Raw genomic sequence first — 16,709 nt, 5'->3', positions numbered from 1 at the left:
GCCGGCCACTTTTGACCTCTGGCCTCTCCTCCCATGGGAACCAGGGTTTTTTTTTCCGCTGTGTTAAATCCTCTGGTCAGTTACAAGAACATCAAACTTGATAGCAGGAGGCGTCTCCAGCCCCTCGGCTTCGGGGTGCCGAGCCTGGCACAGGGTCTCCAGGCGCCTTCCGCCGCCCCGGCCCTCCCTGTGTCCACGTGGGGTCAGCAGGAACTCCCCGCTGTCTCACGGCTCCTCTGCCCTGCTTGTTTTGCTACAGCCAACTTCATGAGGCTAGAGCGGCGTTTCCTGGGGAAATCGGCCTGCCCCAGGAGTCCATTGTCTTCTGGGACCGGGAAGATGCGGAAGTGTGACCTCACTCCCAGCTGAAGGTCACCTTCCCAGCCTCGGCTCTGCCTCTTCCTGCACAGCAGGGCCCAGGCCTGGCCGGGCGGCCGCTCCCTCTCTCTGCAGTGTCTGCTTTGCAGGAACGTGCCCAGAACCTTCCGGTGTGCTGTCTCCTCTTGCTTGCAAGTCTTCTCTGGACAGAGCCCGGTTCCTGCTGCTCTCCGTGCTCCTGTCAGAGGCAGCAGGAGTCAGGAGAGCAGATGTCAGGGCCCCCGCCCCGCTCTCCCCAGAGGCAGGCCGCCTGCCCGCCCGCCTGTGCTGCCGTGGGGGGCGGGGGCTGTCTTGCCCAGTGCGCTTCCCCTTCCCCACAGCTTGCAGGTTTTCTGCCCCCTAAACAGCAAGCAGGCCCGGAAGCATCTCTGCAGAGCGGGATTCCCAGCGGAAGGCTGTGCCTCTGGGCCTGGGCTTTTCACGTGAGGTGTGCGCAGCGCCCAGAGCTCCTTTTAAAAGTGCTGCTGAGACAGTGTGCAGCCAGGAGGGAGATGTGTTGCAGCCCCTGGGGAGCTGTGCAGGGGACGCCTTGCTCCCTCTTGGAAGTGAGTCCCCGAGCCCGAGCAGGTGCCACGTGCACATCGTGGCGATGCCAGTCCTGCCACGGGCTGCCTGCCGCGGCCTCCCCTCCACCCAGCGTTTCTCCCCTCGAGGGTCCTTGGTCCCATGGCCGCCGTGGACAGAGTCAGGGGAGCTCAGGGCAGCAGTGTTCGGCTGGCAGCTTGGGTCGCGCGTCCCTCATCTTGCTCCACAGAATTCTCTCCTCACGGCCACACCTGAGGGTTTCCCGTGTGCTGCACACGTCACACAGGGCCGAGAGCCGAGTGTCCCACCACCGTCGCCTTGCCTGTCTCCTCAGGCGAACGCTGGGTGGCTGCGTGTGCCGCCTTCCAGAGTGTTCGCTGTGTATCCATTTGTGAACATGTGCAGCCTTGAGTGTTTCTGTCCTCTTTGTTGTTGTTAAATCTGTTTCATTGACATATTTTTGTGGGCAGCATTAAACAAATTGCCCCTACCTGTGTGGTGGTCAGATAACAGAGAAAGCGTAGCATGTTGAACTGCTTTGTATTTTCCTTAATTGAAAAGTTTCAAACATAAAGTGCTCATTGAGGGTTTGAAATTAGAGAGACCAGCACACTCCAGCTGCCCTGGGAGGGCTGTGGTGGCTTCTTCCTGTGTCTGTAGGTCTGTGCACAGTTGGTGTGAACAATGTAATACTTGTTCTCATTTATATTTTTTCTTGCTTTCACAATTTTTGTCTGCACTTAGTTGGTTTAGGAGATACACTTGTACTTTCTGCTTCCTAAGATGGAAGAGCTTTTTAATTTTTTTTAGAGATTTATTTATTTATCTGAAAGAGTTACACAGAGAGAGAGAAGGAGAGGCAGAGGCAGAGAGAGAGAGAGAGGTCTTCCATCCACGGGTTCACTTCCTAGTTGGCTGCATCGGCCAGAGCTGTGCCAATCCAAAGCCAGGAGCCAGGAGCTTCTTCTGGGTCTCCCACACGGGTTCAGGGGCCCAAACACTTGGGCCATCTTCTACTGCTTTCCCAGGCCATAGCAGAGAGCTGGATGGGAAGTGGAACAGCTGGGACCCTAACCAGTGCCCATATGGGATGCCGGCACTGCAGGCGGCAGCTTTACCTACTACACCACAGCGCTGGCCCCAGCTTTTTAATTTTTAACTTTATTTTCTTCCTTTTTTTTCCCTGTATCTTGAAAGGCAGGGAGAGAGAAAGATTTCCCATTCTCTGCTTCACTCTCCAGATGCACATCAGAGCTGAACTGGGCCAAAGCCCAGAACCCAGAACTGCATGTGGGTCTCCCAGGTGAGCGGGGTGGGCGGGTACCGACGTACCTGAGCCATCACTGCTGTCTCCCAGGGCGCACATGAGCTGGGCGCCGCAATCAGAAGTGGAAGAGCCGGGACGTGACCCAGGCACCTGGTACAGCCACGTGACTGCTGCACCGCCCCCACGCCCTCCCCAGCCGCACTTCTGCAGAGGGGAGGAAGGCCGTGCGGCCTCACCTTCCCAGCAGCCACTTCACTGGCGTTTTGTTAGAGCTGTGCTCAGGGGTAATGGGCTGGCCCTTGGCGTGCTGGCTGGGGACTCGCGTCAGCCCCGTGAGTGAGGCTGGCCTCCTGTGACAGGATGGATACCCACTGTGCCACCACCCCCACGCTGGCCAGGGTGGGGACAGATCCCAGATGCTAAAACAACATCTGGGGAAAAAAACTGAAGGAAGTGTTTGCCGTTCATGTGACTGGCTTCAAAGGCCACCTACCTTAGGAGCTCAGAGGGCAAGTATTAGCAAGGTTAGATTAAGCCGTGTAGGAAGAGTGCCCGGAAGTGCCTCGCAGGACCCCAGGAAGCTGCTGGGCTGAGGAGAGGAGCTGGCCTGGGCCTGCTTCTCTCTGATGGGCAAAGAGGGGGCGCAGGGATCCCCGAGTTCCTTTTGCTTATTTATTGTGTGTAGCCGAAGTGCTGGTCCCATGAATGACCCCCGAGAGTTCACTTCCATTGCTTGCTCTTCCCCCAAACTCCAGTTCGACCTTCACTTCTAGTCTATAACAGGTCTCGTTCTTGCTGGCGTAGCTCAGACGTGGGTATTTGCGGTACCTCAAACAGTGACCATTGGGGGAGCAGGCTGGCCTCACTGCCGCCGTGCCCTGGTCCCCCGTCGCCACCAGCCTCCTGGAGCCTCGCCCCTCCCCGTGGTAACTCAGGGGTCCTGCTGTCCTGACTGCGGGGCTCATCTGTAGCTTTGCCAGCCGTCTGTGCCTCCCAAGTCACCCTGGTTTGCCTGTGGTTCTGACCTTGTCTGGTGCTGCACTGCGTGTCGTCTTTGGCCCGGTCTGTTGGTGGTCTGAGGGGTGAGTGAGTTCCTTCCTGCTGCCCAACAGCTCTCTCTTGCGTGGACACACGTCAGTGACCCACTCGGGGACATTTAGGTTCGTATACAGTAACACCTTGCTTGTCTCCTGTGGCAGGTGCGTCTGTGCCTTTGATTTTAGTAGAGAGTAACGGGGAGTCTCGCCCTTCCTGGCTCAGCCATTGGCACACGTGTCTTCCACAGCTGTGCTGGCGCCTGGGTTGTGTGTGATGCTAATTCTTGATGACACCTGCTCTTCTCCCGGCCGCGCCTGCCTCTTGTGTATTCCCGGAAGGAGGAGGGTCCATTATTGCTCTGACTTTCAGCCGGGCCTGCAGGTCATCGTGGGAGTCTGCGCTGCCCCAGAAAGCCTTCTGGAAACATTGTCTCCATCATCATGCTGCTGTTGGCTCTTGGTAAAGTCAGAGGCGTGATGAGTCCGAGTCGCAACCTCAGGGTGTGTGCGACTCTTGGCAAAGTTGCCTTTGGGGAAAACATCTAGTGTGTTTTGTTTTGTCTCCTGTCTTTCAGAAATGTCATCTCCTCTCAGGCTGGCTGGCTGTGAGTGAGATGCAGGGAGGTGACGTGGGGCAGCAGAGTGGAGCGTGCGTGGGGGAGGCCCATGCTCTGCAAGTCCTTCTCTGGGCAGCATCTGGGGGAGCTGAGAGGGACCTCAGCCCCTTCCCACCCTGCTGGCAGAAACGGAGAGCTCTGGATGCTGGCCAGAGCCAAGGGGGACGCCCTGGCTGACACTACAGGAGAGGTTTTCCTGTGGATCCTGGGCCAAGGTTGGCAGACACTTCCCGTAAGGAGCCACGTGGTAAATATTTCAGCCCTTGCAGGGCAAGAGACAAAACCAAGGCTAATGTACAGGTGTTTTTATGAGAGAGAAAACAGATTTACACACACGTTTTACAAATGAGATGCAATGTGTGATCCCTGCCACGTGGGGGGAAGAGTGGAGTTCTTCGGAAGGGGACGTTTCTTTTAAGTGGGGCTCAGAGTCGGCTTTCCCCGGCACCCCGTCTGTCACTGCGGCAGTTGGAAATGTCCACCCGTGGAAACCCTCAGCCTGCAGCTGTACAGGACAGGCTGGCCTCGGCCTGCACACCATCACTTGCCCACCCGAGCCAGGCTGCCTCCTCCATCAGACAGGGGACTTGTGCCCTCCGTCCAGCCTGTCGTCACAGTCTCCATGGCAGCCAGGAGGCACCCGTAGGCTTCCACGGGGACCGTCGGAGACAAACTGGCTCCATCCCTGAGCAGAGGGAGGTGTCACGGGTCTCCTGGCTGATCCTGGCTATCAGGCAGCCCTGGGCGTGCAGAGGGAGGGAGGTGGGAGGGGCTGTGGGCCCTCGCAGGTGGCAGGGCATGAGTGATGGACTGTCAAAGGGTTTTTCTCATTTTAATTCATTTTGATTGTTTGTAGCTTGTGGCTACTGCGTTGGCCAGTGCAGATGTGAGCAGTGCAGAGTGGGCGGTAGTGTGGGGTCGGCCTGTGGCTGTTCTTCCCTCTCCTCCACCCACGCTGCTCCCTGTCCCCAAGACCCCTGCCCCCAAGCACACCACTGAGTGCACCTGGCCCAGCCGGCTCGCCACCAGCCCCGTTCTGGAAGCCACGGCACGAAACAGCATGGACCTTAAGGGCTGCTTGATGTGAAGACAAGAACGAGTGGCTGGGAATTCACCCGCTGCGCTCTCTGAAAGGTGCTTTTCGAGTGGTTGGAAACAGTTGTTTATTTTCCTTAGAAATGCTTGGGGCTTCTCCCTGCCTCTTGTGTGCATGATGAATTTACTCTCTGAAATCTGTTTTACAAACGAAAGGTCAGCGTCCGGCTGGCTCCCCACAATTAATGAGCTTGGCCGGACTTGAGCTATTGTGCGGCCCCCGCTGTTTCTACGTTGCTACGCACAGTTCTGCTGGAGCAAGCGGGGGCAGGGGATAGGTGAGCGCCTGCTGTGTTGGAAGTCCCAGCCCAACTGGCAGGCACCTCTGGTTTCTGGAGACACCCACATTGTGCTCTCCGCTTTCAGAGACAGTGGACCCAGCGCTTTTCCGAGCCCTCATTCCGACTCGTCTTGGCCAAGTGTAATCTTGGTTGTAAATGTGCACCATAAACGGAGGTGCGTTTAGGGAACAGGATTGCCTCTCCATAGCCATGCAGGTTAATTGCAGACACCTCTGCTGCCTGCCCCCCCTTCCTGCCCGTCTCCTTAAGAAGCAGGGACTGTGTATCCCCTCCTTCCCTAACAGTTTCCCTTTAGGTAGGAAGGCAGGAGGTTGCCATGGCTTCGTACTTTACAAGACTTTTGCGCAGGGAGGGAGAAGGCAGGGGCATGTCCCGCATGTGTCAGGGCAGGAAGTTTGTCTCAGTGCAGCTCTGTTGCAGGTGTCAGCGCTGTCTTGAGTGATTGAGCCAAACTCCTGGGACTGGAGCTCTGTGGTCTCTGATGTCATCCGTGTGATGTCAGAGGCCAGCAGGTACAACCCAATTGAGAGAAGTAATAAATCTCCTGAGCTGACTTTTCCAGAACCCCGCTGCCCCGCGTTGAGCCCCAACTCCCTCCAGGCCCCACCAGGTGCCCTCTTCTTTGGTGTTAGCCTCTCCACAAATTCACTTCCTGCCCGCCTGAGGGGTTTGTCTCGCTGCGGCCAGAGTCACCTTCCAGGACAGCTCTGGGCTCAGTTGGAACGCCGTGGCCTGCATCTGAACCCTGCTGCCTCCCAGCCTCCCGGGAATTCCCAGTGCTGCGTGGGGGCCCCGTTCCAGGGCAGGGTGCCTGGTAGGCACTGGGGATAGCGTGGAGAGACGTCAGTGCCTGACCTTGGACCAGAGCCCTGAAGAGTCAAAAGCAGTGAAATTTCTTCTATTAGTGTTGTGTAAAACTGGATGTGTGCAAAGCATCCGTTGTTTCCACGTGTGGCACTTAGCACTCGTGACCGGTAGCTGTGGGTGGGGGCCCTGCGGGTCCAGAGGCAGAGCTGGACGGGTGGGAACGGCAGCGCCTGTGCCGAGTCCTGCCCTTGTGGCTCCGGCCGTGGCAGGTCTGTGTTCCGTGTAGGGACCGTCTGGCTAGATCGCAGACCCCGTGGAGGTGCGGGCGTTGTCCTGTCTGCTCAGCCCTGCGCGATGCCTGGCTCAGTACCTGGCGAGTACTGGGGCTCGCTGAGTTCTGTCTGATGAGGCTGCACAAGGCCGGGCACTGCAGGGAGGCCGAGGGGGAGCCTGTGGTCCTTCCAGAAGGAGAAAGCGTCTGGGACGGCTTTCAGGGTGGAGAGAGACCTCAGGACCGCTCTGCAGTGTGGGACCAGGGGGGGCGGGGGCGGAAGCCAAGAGGTGACTGGGGAAGCAGGCGGGGGCGGACCGCAGAGGGTTTTGGAGCTTGGCGAAGGTTGAGTGGTGACTGCGGTGCCGGGGCTGGGAGCGCCCCCCGGCCTCGGCCGTGTCTGTCTCTGTGTGTGTTATGCACTCTGCCCACGGAAGTGTTGGATGAGAAGGGGCCAGGCCAGCATCGGCGTCCCCGGCTGTCTGGGGAGGGTTAGAACGAGGAGCGGCTTCGGTTGCCTGGGTGAGGTCAGACGCCGTGCCACCCACGTGCAGACTGAGCCGGAGCAGGACTGGACGCTCACCGTGGGACGGGAGCTAAGACAACCGCCCTGAAGGGCACGGGCACGCGCGTGGGACTTGTGTCTGTGTGAGAGCCGTGCACCCCACATGCAGCCGTGTCCCTGCGCCAGGTCCCAGCCCTGAGCACAGGCCCCATCTGCTCCTGGCCTGGGAGTCGGTGGCGTTGTGGCCAGTCGCTGGCTGGTGGACGCAGGTGGACAAGTGGTGAGGCTTGGTGAGGCCTGGGTTCCGTGGTGATGTCTGTGGTGATTATTTGCCGTTTTGGGCGCCTCTTTTTGCCCCAGAGGAAGGGCAGGAGCAGGTTAGTGAGGACCACCCGGGAATGGGCGGGTCCACCCCGTGCTGCACTGTGGCCACTGCTGGTGCTTCTCTCCGCTTCCTGCGGCACGACAGGAGATGATGTTTTTTAAAAATTGACAATTTTGGTTTTCGGTTCACAGCAAATCAGACAGAAAGTAGGATTCCCATATGCCCTCTGCAGATGATTTAGACAAATTTATAGTATCACTTTTTAAAAAAAGATTTATTTATTGGCCGGCGCCGCGGCTCACTAGGCTAATCCTCCGCCTAGCGGTGCCAGCACACCGGGTTCTAGTCCCGGTTGGGGCGCCGGATTCTGTCCCGGTTGCCCCTCTTCCAGGCCAGCTCTCTGCTGTGGCCAGGGAGTGCAGTGGAGGATGGCCCAGGTGCTTGGGCCCTGCACCCCATGGGAGACCAGGAAAAGCACCTGGCTCCTGGCTCCTGCCATCGGATCAGCGCGGTGTGCCGGCCGCAGCGCGCCGGCCGCGGCGCACCGGCCGCGGCGGCCATTGGAGGGTGAACCAACGGCAAAGGAACACCTTCCTCTATGTCTCTCTCTCTCACTGTCCACTCTGCCTGTCAAAAAAAAAAAAAAAAAAGATTTATTTATTTATTTGAAAGGCAGAGTTAAGAGAGAGAGGAGAGAGATCTTTGTCTGCTGGTTCACTCCCCACGTGGCTGCAATGCCCAGGGCTGGGCCTGGAACGCCATCCAGGTCTCCCACAGGTGTGGCAGGGATCCAAGTACTTGGCCATCTTCCGCTGCTTTCCCAGGAGCATTAGCAGGGAGCTGGATCAGAAGTGGAGCAGGCAGGACTGGAACCGGTATTCACATAGGATCCAGTGTCACAGGCAGCGGCTCAACTGCTGCACCACAGTGCCGGCGCCTATGACGGCACAGTTACAGTTTCCCTTTGTGTGGGGACCACTGTCAAATGCCCAGTGCCTTGTGACCGTTGGTCCGTTTAAGGTGGTCGGCGCGGCTGCGTGTGTTTCTAGTGTCCACTAGCGGCCGTCGCTGGGTTGGCCGTAGGAGCTGGGACGCTATGCTGCTCTGAGAGGTGGTTCTGGAAGTGCAAGTCTGCAGCCCGTGGGTCCGGGTGCGGTGCTGTGTGTCATGGGGTGGCCACCGGGGTGTTTTACCATCAGGGCTCACGGTAACTGCTGCTGTCCAGTGTCTGTGAGGCGGCGACTGCGCGTGGTGCACGTGCCTGCTGGTTGTCACGTGCCTGTCACCAGAGCGCTTTGCCTCCAGCACCCCTCGCCCTTGGTGTTGGCGAGCAATGGGGCCTCTGCATTTGTGAGGGCGGCGCCATCATGTCTCCAGGCTTGTCTGGTCCTCAGCGAACACCGTGGAGCACCGGCTCCGCACTGGGCAGGCACGCGGTGCCGGGTGCTGCTGTGAGGCCGGCGTCAGCACTGCCCGGGTCTCCGTGATTCCGACAGAGGACCCCAGTGTGCGTACTTTGGAAAGAAGAGGTGTTGCTGAGCTCACAGCTTTGGAAGCTGAAGGTCCAAGCTCGGGCAGCCCCATCCGTCCAGCCTCTGGGGAGGACCCAACTAGGTCGCATCCCATGGGGAGCCCGGCAGCCGGAGGAAGGGAGGGGTCCCCTGAGGACGAGGTCATCCCTTCTGAGGGCATTCCCCCCGCCCCCCCCCCCAGTATCTGCCCAACTCCCTCCAGGCCTCACCTCTGCAAGGTCCCCACACCTAGCTCACCCCACGGGGTCTGGATTTCTGGCATAGGAACCTCTGTGGGAGCAGAGCAGAGCAGGGCTCTGCAGGCACTGGCTAAATGTGTCTGCTTCATCCGTCAGCCTTGCATGTGGGCGTGTGACTGCTGGGTTGCGGGAGGATGGGGGCTGTGTGGGGGGAAGGCGTTCGCTTAGGCGGATTGCACCGTGCCTTCTGCCATAGCTACTCAGCACGTTCATAGTTGTAGGGTCTCTCTAGGGCGCCAGAGGGGATTGCCTTTGGGGACCTGCTGGTCCCGGTGCTCACCAGAGGGAGGGCACCCTGTGTGTCACCACCTCACCAAGCCTGCTCTCCCCAGGGGAGGGACACAGACACAGGGGCAGGCCTTGCTGGTGCCTAGGACGGACGAGGCCGTGGGGAGGAGCCGCTTCGCCACCCCTGCCAACCACCCTGCTGTTCAGGGCCTGGTCAGAGCCAGTGAGAGCTGTGCCGTGCCCAGGCCTGGTCCCCGGGGCCTTCCACAGCCCAGCAGGGCCTGGCAGAGTGGCTCTCAAGGGGCCGTTCCCTGGTGGTGCTGGCCTGAGGACAAAGGCCAGCGTTTTAATGAGCGTGCTCTTTATATTTTAGGCTCTGGACGTGGACCGGATGGTTCTGTACAAGATGAAGAAGTCTGTGAAAGCGATAAACATCTCTGGGCTGGGTGAGTACGCGCCCTTCCCTGGTGGTTCTGTGTGCAGGGCCCTGAGGCCGTGACGGTGACCCCTACGGGCCAGGGAACCAGACCCCAGCCCTGGGACTGAGCCGGGAGGCCCTGGCACCCTCTTTCCACCCCTGTGTCGCACGCCCTATTCTCCTGGGCGCGGCTTGTCCTGCTGGTGCTGAGGATGCTGGCCGACTCCCGCTCCTCCCCGTTCTCTCTCCTCTACGTCTCGCCTTTCCCTGTTCGGGAAGAAAACGCATGAAGTGCACACAAGCGTAGTCGGCTGAGTCAGCATAGAATGTAGGCTCACAGGACGCCTCGCTGTGGCATTTGGCTTCAAGACGCCAGGCTGCCTGTGCGTGGCAGGTGTGTCCCCTGCCCTGGCCCTGCAGACAGGAGAGGATTCTTGCAAGTCATTAAGTGGCTGTGTGAGGGACAGCTGGGGAAAACAGAAGCTGCAAAGCTAAGTTTACTTTGGTACAGAAAAACATGCTGAAGTCCACACCTAGTGTTTGCATAGCTGTGAGCTGTGAAGGCGTCTTGTACTGAGAAATAAGAAAGCTGCAGAGCGGGGGACGTCGTGAGCAGCCCCGAGGGGCTGAAAGGGGGCTGAGGGACGGCAGAGGAGGAGGCGGCAGCTCCCGGGAGAGCCTCCGCGGAAGTGGCGTGGCCCCTCCACGTCTAGCTCCTGTCTCCCTCTCCCCCCGATGGTGGAGGTGGTGATGGGAGCAGGGCAGGGGACGCCTTGGGCGGCTTGTGGAACAGCCTGGAGGTTCATGGGCACGGGCGGCAGGCTGCCCCCTGCGGGTCCCAGTGCTGTTAGGGCGGAGCCTTCCCCCATGTCTGAGAGCAGATTCCGCAAAAGCGGGAAGTTCACCGGCTGTGCCCTGCAAAGCTACACAACGCCAGACTCCGTGAGAAGTACGGGCCGGGCCTCGATGCTGGTAACGTCCATCCCCCCAGAATTGATCTCAAGGTTCACCTCCAGTTCCTCCCCCGAATTCCAGGAGGGAGGCTGACAAGAGGATGCTGAAATGTGTACAAACGGGTCCTCGGCCGTAGTCGTTCCCTGGAGAAAACGATGGGGAGAGTTTCCCGTTTTCTGCGCTTGCTGTGTTCCTTGTGCTTCTGAGATGTAACGCTGATCTGGACAGCAAGCCTTCCGCTTATCCCGATGGGACCTGGGGTCAGAAGGAAGACGCCTGTGGAAGCAGAGCTCGGCCCCGCCTGCTCCCCCGGGGTGCGGCTGTGCCTGCTCCAGGAGTCACGAACTCACTGAGGAGTGCACGCTCTGCTGTGCTGGCGAATAGCGGTGCTTACTAGGTTCACCTGGGCTCTAGGAGGGGTGTTACATGTGCCGTAGAGAAGGGCTTGTTATTATCTGGTCGGAAGTAATCCGCTTCTTGTGCACACGGTGGCTGTGTGACCGCTGCTGTCAGAGCAGGGGCCTGTGTGGCTCCACGGCCAGCTCCGTGCCCAGCGGTGCACCGGGGGAGGCGCTGTCCGGCCGGCCTGAGAGACAGCACGTGCCTCGTTGCTGCACCTGCCCCAGAGCGACGTCCTCACATACAAACCCAGCGCTGTTAAACCCGCGGGTGCTTTCCGGTGGCCACATTGAAGGTGACGGGGGAGAGTTCCACGCCAGAGCCTGGGAGAGATGGGGAAGGGCCTGGGGCTTTCACGTGGGAGGGAAGTGGGCATTTGGAGCCTCCAGGGGAGCAGAGTGTTCCTACAACAGAACCAGCGGGGCCGCCATTGGGACATCGCGGGTTAAGCTGCCGCCTGTGATGGCAGCATCCTGTGTGTGTGTCGACTCGAGACCCAGCTGCTCCTCTTCCAGTCCAGCTCTCTGCTGTGGCCTGGGAAGGCAGTGGAGGATGGCCCAAGTGCTTGGGCTCCTGCACCTGCATGGGAGACCCGGATGAAGCTCCTGGCTCCTGGCTTTGGATTGGCATGGCCCCAGCTGTTGGGGAGTGAACCAGCGGATGGAAGATCTCTCTCTCTTTCTCTCTCTCTCTGCCTCTCTGTCTCTCCCTGTCTCTCTGTAACTCTGCATTTCAAATAAATAAAAATCAAATCTTTAAAAACAAACAGAAAAGAACCAGCCAGAGATGGCGTGGGCACGTGGTTTGAGAGGAGACGGTCTTGACCTCCGATCGTCTGCCTGCCCCATGGCTGCTGCTTCCCTGCTCACCCACCCAGGCCCCAGGCCCCAGGCTCCAGACTACGGGCAGAGCAGAGGATGAGTCTTGTGTCTTCTTTGTTGGAACACCTTGCCGCGTCCTGCGTCTTCTCCCTCCACGCCCGCTCGGCCGTGGACTCCAGGGACCCAGGAGGCTGCCAGCCGTGCTCAGCCGCGGGTCAGGGATTTTCACTCAGGTTTTGGGCCCCCAGCTTGTGTCCTCTCCGAGGTACCCCGCGCCCAGCCGGCCGGGCCTTCCTTCCCCTGACCTTGGAGGGGGTCTCCTGTGTTCGTCGTCTTTTCTCCACCTGTGGTCCCGTGCCGGGCTTGAGTTAGGATGCGGTCACGGCCAGGGCACTGATCCTGGAAGTCTTTATTTCTGAACACGGGTTGTGTGCTCTAGAAATGTCGCCTGAGCAGAGTCCGGGCCTGCCCCAGGGTGTGGCCGGTGTCGCCAACAGCACCCCTGGAATCCTCCTGCGTTGCCGGTCCAGCCCTGGGGTTGTTGGGTTCAGATGAGGTCATGGGGGACCCCCTCCCACTGTGGAATTAGTGCCCTGCTGAGCCTCCATGGGCACTTGTTGGCAGAGTAGCCATCCCCTGTGCTGCGGCCGTGCCCCAGACTTCCGAGCAGGCCAGAATCCCCCTGTGGGATCAAATAGGCACAGGCTGCTGGGCCCACCGCAGAGCCCCTGGTTCTGCAGGTCAGAGACGGGGCAGAGTCTGCTGATGGGCTCCTGGGTGATGGAGCTGCTCTGTGGGAAGAGCACCCTGGAGGCCCCGCCCCCTTTAATACTGGGCAGTTCTTTGTGTGGGACGTCCTGACTCCTTTCGGCCCAGTCTGATATTTACAGGGGGGACATTTTTTTTTTTAACACAATAGCAAGTGTGTGTGTGTTTGCTCCCAGTTTTCATAGGGGTGAGGATGCAGCCTGCTGTGTTTTCTGGAACACCTTGTGCGCAGGTTTGCAGAAGGGGCTGGAAGTGATTGGTGGAGAAGCTGTTTCTGCTGCGTCTCCCGCTCTGGGTGGGCTCTGCCGTGTGCCCTCTTTAAAAGCAGCGTGTGGGCCGGCGCCGCGGCTCACTAGGCTAATCCTCTGCCTTGCGGCGCCGGCATACCAGGTTCTAGTCCCGGTTGGGGCGCTGGATTCTGTCCTGGTTGCCCCTCTTCCAGGCCAGCTCTCTGCTGTGGCCAGGGAGTGCAGTGGAGGATGGCCCAGGTGCTTGGGCCCTGCACCCCATGGGAGACCAGGAGAAGCACCTGGCTCCTGCCACTGGATCAGCGTGATGCTCCTGCATCCTTTGCAGCCATTGGAGGGTGAACCAACGGCAAAGGAAGACCTTTCTCTCTCTCTCTCTCTCTCTCTCACTGTCCACTCTGCCTGTCAAAAAAATAAATAAATAAAAGCAGTGTGTGTTTATTTTAAACTCTCACTAAAAATCTAACATTTCCCAAGCTCTGTCTCAGCCCTGAAGGTGGTCTTCCCCGCTGAGCTGGGCGGTGGAAGCTGCCATTTTTCATCTGTGTTTGACGTCTCTGTGGCTGGGAACTCCATCTCTCTCTCGAAGGCAGTGACAAGGCGTCCATGTTCACTTCTCCAGGGGCCTCTGCAGAGCGTGGTGGAGGCTTCTGGCTGAGTGATGTCTCTGCACTTGGTCTGAACGTCCTAGACTGGCCGTCACATCCTCGAAATGAGAGGGACAAAGCAAAAACGCTGATTTCCTCTCAAACATTGCCAGCTTCCACCTAAAATGGGAATTCACGACTGTGTCAGTTTCCTTAGTGTTTGCAATGCTAATTAGCAAACTGCACCAAAGTCCACTGCTGCAAATTGACAGAGGGCTGTTCCTCTTTTCCTTTATTAATATTTATTTATTTGAAAGGCAGAGTTACAGAGAGAGGGGGAGACACCGGAGAGACTTTCCATCTGCTGGTTTGCTCCCCAGATGGCTGCAACGGCTGGGACTGAGCCAGACCAAAGCCAGGAGCCAGGAGCTTCATCCGGGTCTTCTATGGGGTGCAGAGACCCAAGCACGTGGGCCGTCTTCCACTGCTTTCCCAGGTGCATTGGCAGGGAGCTGGAGTGGAAGTGGAGCAGCTGGGACTTGGCCCAGTGCAGATACAGGATGCCGGCAAGGTAGGCAGTGGCTCCACTCCCTGTGCCACAGCTGGCCAACAGACCGTTTCTGTCGTATGCATTATATGGTTAGAACAGGGCAGTTCAAGAGAAGTGTGTATGATAGTTTAAGGAGTGACGACTTGGGGCAGGCATTGTGGTGCAGCCCCATAGCCCGTATCAGAGGGTCTGGGCTTGAGTCCTGGCCTGCAGTCAATCCAGCTCCCTGGAGACAAGTGATGGCTGTGGTACTCGGACCCTGCCGCCCCCATGGGAGACCCAGATGGCGTTCTGGGCTCCTTGCTCTGGTCTGGTCCAGCCCTGGCAGTTGTAGGCATTTGGGGATGAATGAGCAGATGGAGTCCATATCTATCGAACTCTGTGTCTCTCTTTACGTTTTCCCGTTCAAATAAGTAAATATAAATAAATAGATTTTAATGACCTCCACTTTGTATGCCTGAGTTCTACAAACTTTAAACCATTTACAACAACACCCAAGACTAATAACCTAACACCATGCACCATGCCCGGCACCTACTATGTACTCAATAAACGTGATGAAAAAATTTAAATAAATAAATAAATAAATAAATAAATAGATTTAAAAAAAAGAAAGTCCTACCATGCGTTAGGAAGGTACTATATCTGGTATGATTTCCTACTGGGAAAATAACTGAATGATGGTTGGGCGCTGGGTGGGGTGGTTAAGACACCGCTTGGATGCCTACGTCCTGTATCAGTGCCCGGGTTCAGTGCTGGCTGCACTTCCGGTCCCACCTTCCTGCCGACGTGGACCCTGGGAGGCAGCAGATGAGGGCTCAGCTTGGGTCCCTGCTGCTCACATCGGAGACCTGGATTGAGTCCTGCTCCTGGCTTCTACCTGGCCCTGCCCCAGCTGTTGCAGGCATTTGGGGAGTGAACCAGCCGATGGGAGACCTCTGGTCCGTCTGCTGTCTGTCTGTCTCACTTTCAAAGAAAACTCAATCGTAAGGATCCTTGGTGTTTGGCCAGTGAATGGGGAAGCTGGTACTCTGCTGCCCTGCTGTGGCCTTGGAGACTGGCAGCCGGGCTTCCGGAAAGCAGGCTGGCCGTGTGCATCCCCACAAATGCGGATCTATATGGAAAGACACCCGTGCACAAAGGTGTGCATTGTGCGGTTGCATCGCTTTTGTCATAGCGAGAACCCGAAGCCTGCACTGGCTAAATCAGGGTCTGGAAACTTGCCGGAGGTACGGTTGCCTAGCAACACGAGGAACAGCGCCCGCGATGGGGTCTCCTGTGAGAGAGGAGCCCAAGATGATAACACGGCGGCAGGAAAACGGAGCGTCTGTGTGAACTTGGTGGACACGTAATGATTACAAAGCTCTGACGCTTGTGGAGTATTGGATGTGGGCCGAGCTCTGTGCTAAATAAATGCATGAACCGGATCCTCTGGCCGTGCTCTGAGCTAGGAGCGTAGTGGCAGAGGAGGTCATTGCAGCACAGAGAAAGGGTTGGCCCACATGAGCTCACAGCAGCGAGAAGACCTGAGACTGTAACCCGGGCCCGGCTCCCAGGCCCCACTCGGACCTCCGCACACACGGGCAGGTGCGCAGGGACGTGCGTTGTGGGCGCGTCCTAGACGTCGCTTCCTGAGCTGCTGCCATCCTTCTGAGTGATCCCTGGGGCAGAGGGGTTGGCGGATCCCAAGCTCGGCGTGAGCCAGCACATGTGTGCCAGGGGAGGTCACACGGGGAACCAGTGATGTCCGTGGTGCTTACAAAAAAGGCCAGCGGCCAGCCTTGTGCAGCGGGTTAAGCCACCCCCAGTGACACCGGCGCCCCATCTGAGCGCCGGGTCCAGTCCTGTCGAGCTCCCTGCTATGCCCGTGGGAAAACAACAGCAGTCCCTGGGCCCCTGCACCCACCTGGGAGACCCAGCTGAGGCTTCTGGCTTTGGCCTGGCCCAGCCCCAGCCGTTGTGGAAGATCTCTGTCTCTCCCTCTTTCTCTCTTTCAAATAAATGAATATTTTTTAAGACTTTTTAATAACATTTATTTATTTATTTGAAAGTCAGAGTTACAGAGAGAGAGGGAGAGGGAGAGATCCTCCACCTGCTGGTTCACTCCCCAGATGGCTGCAGCAGCCAGGGCTGGGCCAGGCTGAAGCCAGGAGCCAGGACCCTCATCCAGGTCTCCCACGTGGGTGCAGGGCCCCCTCTGCAGCGAGCAGTGCGTGGACCACGGCTGGTCTGGGACGCGGGAGGTTTAGCGTGACTCGGCCTCAGGGTCGTGCCACTGATTCTGCAGGAAATTCAGACGTGGAGGCTTCCACGTGTTTCGGCTCTGTGGGTCTGTGGAACGGTGCCTGTCCTGGGGACGCCTCTGAAACCTTCCTCTGATTCCTCTTGGCGTCCGTGGTCAGCAAACATGGAAGAGCCAGAGGTAGCCCAGCTGGTGCGCATTTTACCAGCAGATACCGCCCTCGAGTCGGCTCCTCGTCTCACCGACCCCAAAACGTGGACCAGCCTGCGTGGCACCCTGCTCAGTCCTCGTTTCTCGTCCGTAGAACCCTGAGGAGCCGTCGCCGAGGCGGGAGCGTGTTTCTGTTTGAGCACAGTGGCACCGGCTGTTTGCAGGCTTTGGAGGCCCCGGGCCTCTCCAGGGCTGCTTGTCCCTCAGCGCGGGGCCCCAGGAACCCATCACCTGCAGGAGCCGCGTCCTCTCCACGGGGCCGAAGGGGCGCGACGGCTTCTGCTGTTGTCCCTGTGCCAGAGCTGTGCCCTTCAGGCGGGAGGGGGACAGAAGGCTGAGGGCAGCCGCAGGGCCAGCACAGCCTCCTCCTCCATTAGTGGGCAT

At 58.5% G+C, this 16,709-nt stretch overlaps 1 protein-coding gene across 3 annotated transcripts in view; it reads left to right on the top strand.

Annotated features, from left to right (window-relative positions):
- Positions 1-16,709, top strand: part of ASAP2 (ArfGAP with SH3 domain, ankyrin repeat and PH domain 2) — a 167,743-nt gene that overhangs the window by 46,775 nt on the left and 104,259 nt on the right. For all 3 annotated transcript variants that reach the window (XM_051833312.2, XM_051833313.2, XM_051833314.2), the window contains exon 2: positions 9,502-9,574. In XM_051833312.2, the coding sequence (XP_051689272.2) occupies positions 9,502-9,574 (73 nt within the window). The remainder of the gene's footprint in view (positions 1-9,501; positions 9,575-16,709) is intronic.

This window comes from Oryctolagus cuniculus, chromosome 2 (genome assembly GCF_964237555.1).
Source record: "Oryctolagus cuniculus chromosome 2, mOryCun1.1, whole genome shotgun sequence".
Lineage (NCBI taxonomy): Eukaryota > Metazoa > Chordata > Mammalia > Lagomorpha > Leporidae > Oryctolagus > Oryctolagus cuniculus.
This window is presented reverse-complemented; position numbering and strand designations above follow the sequence as displayed.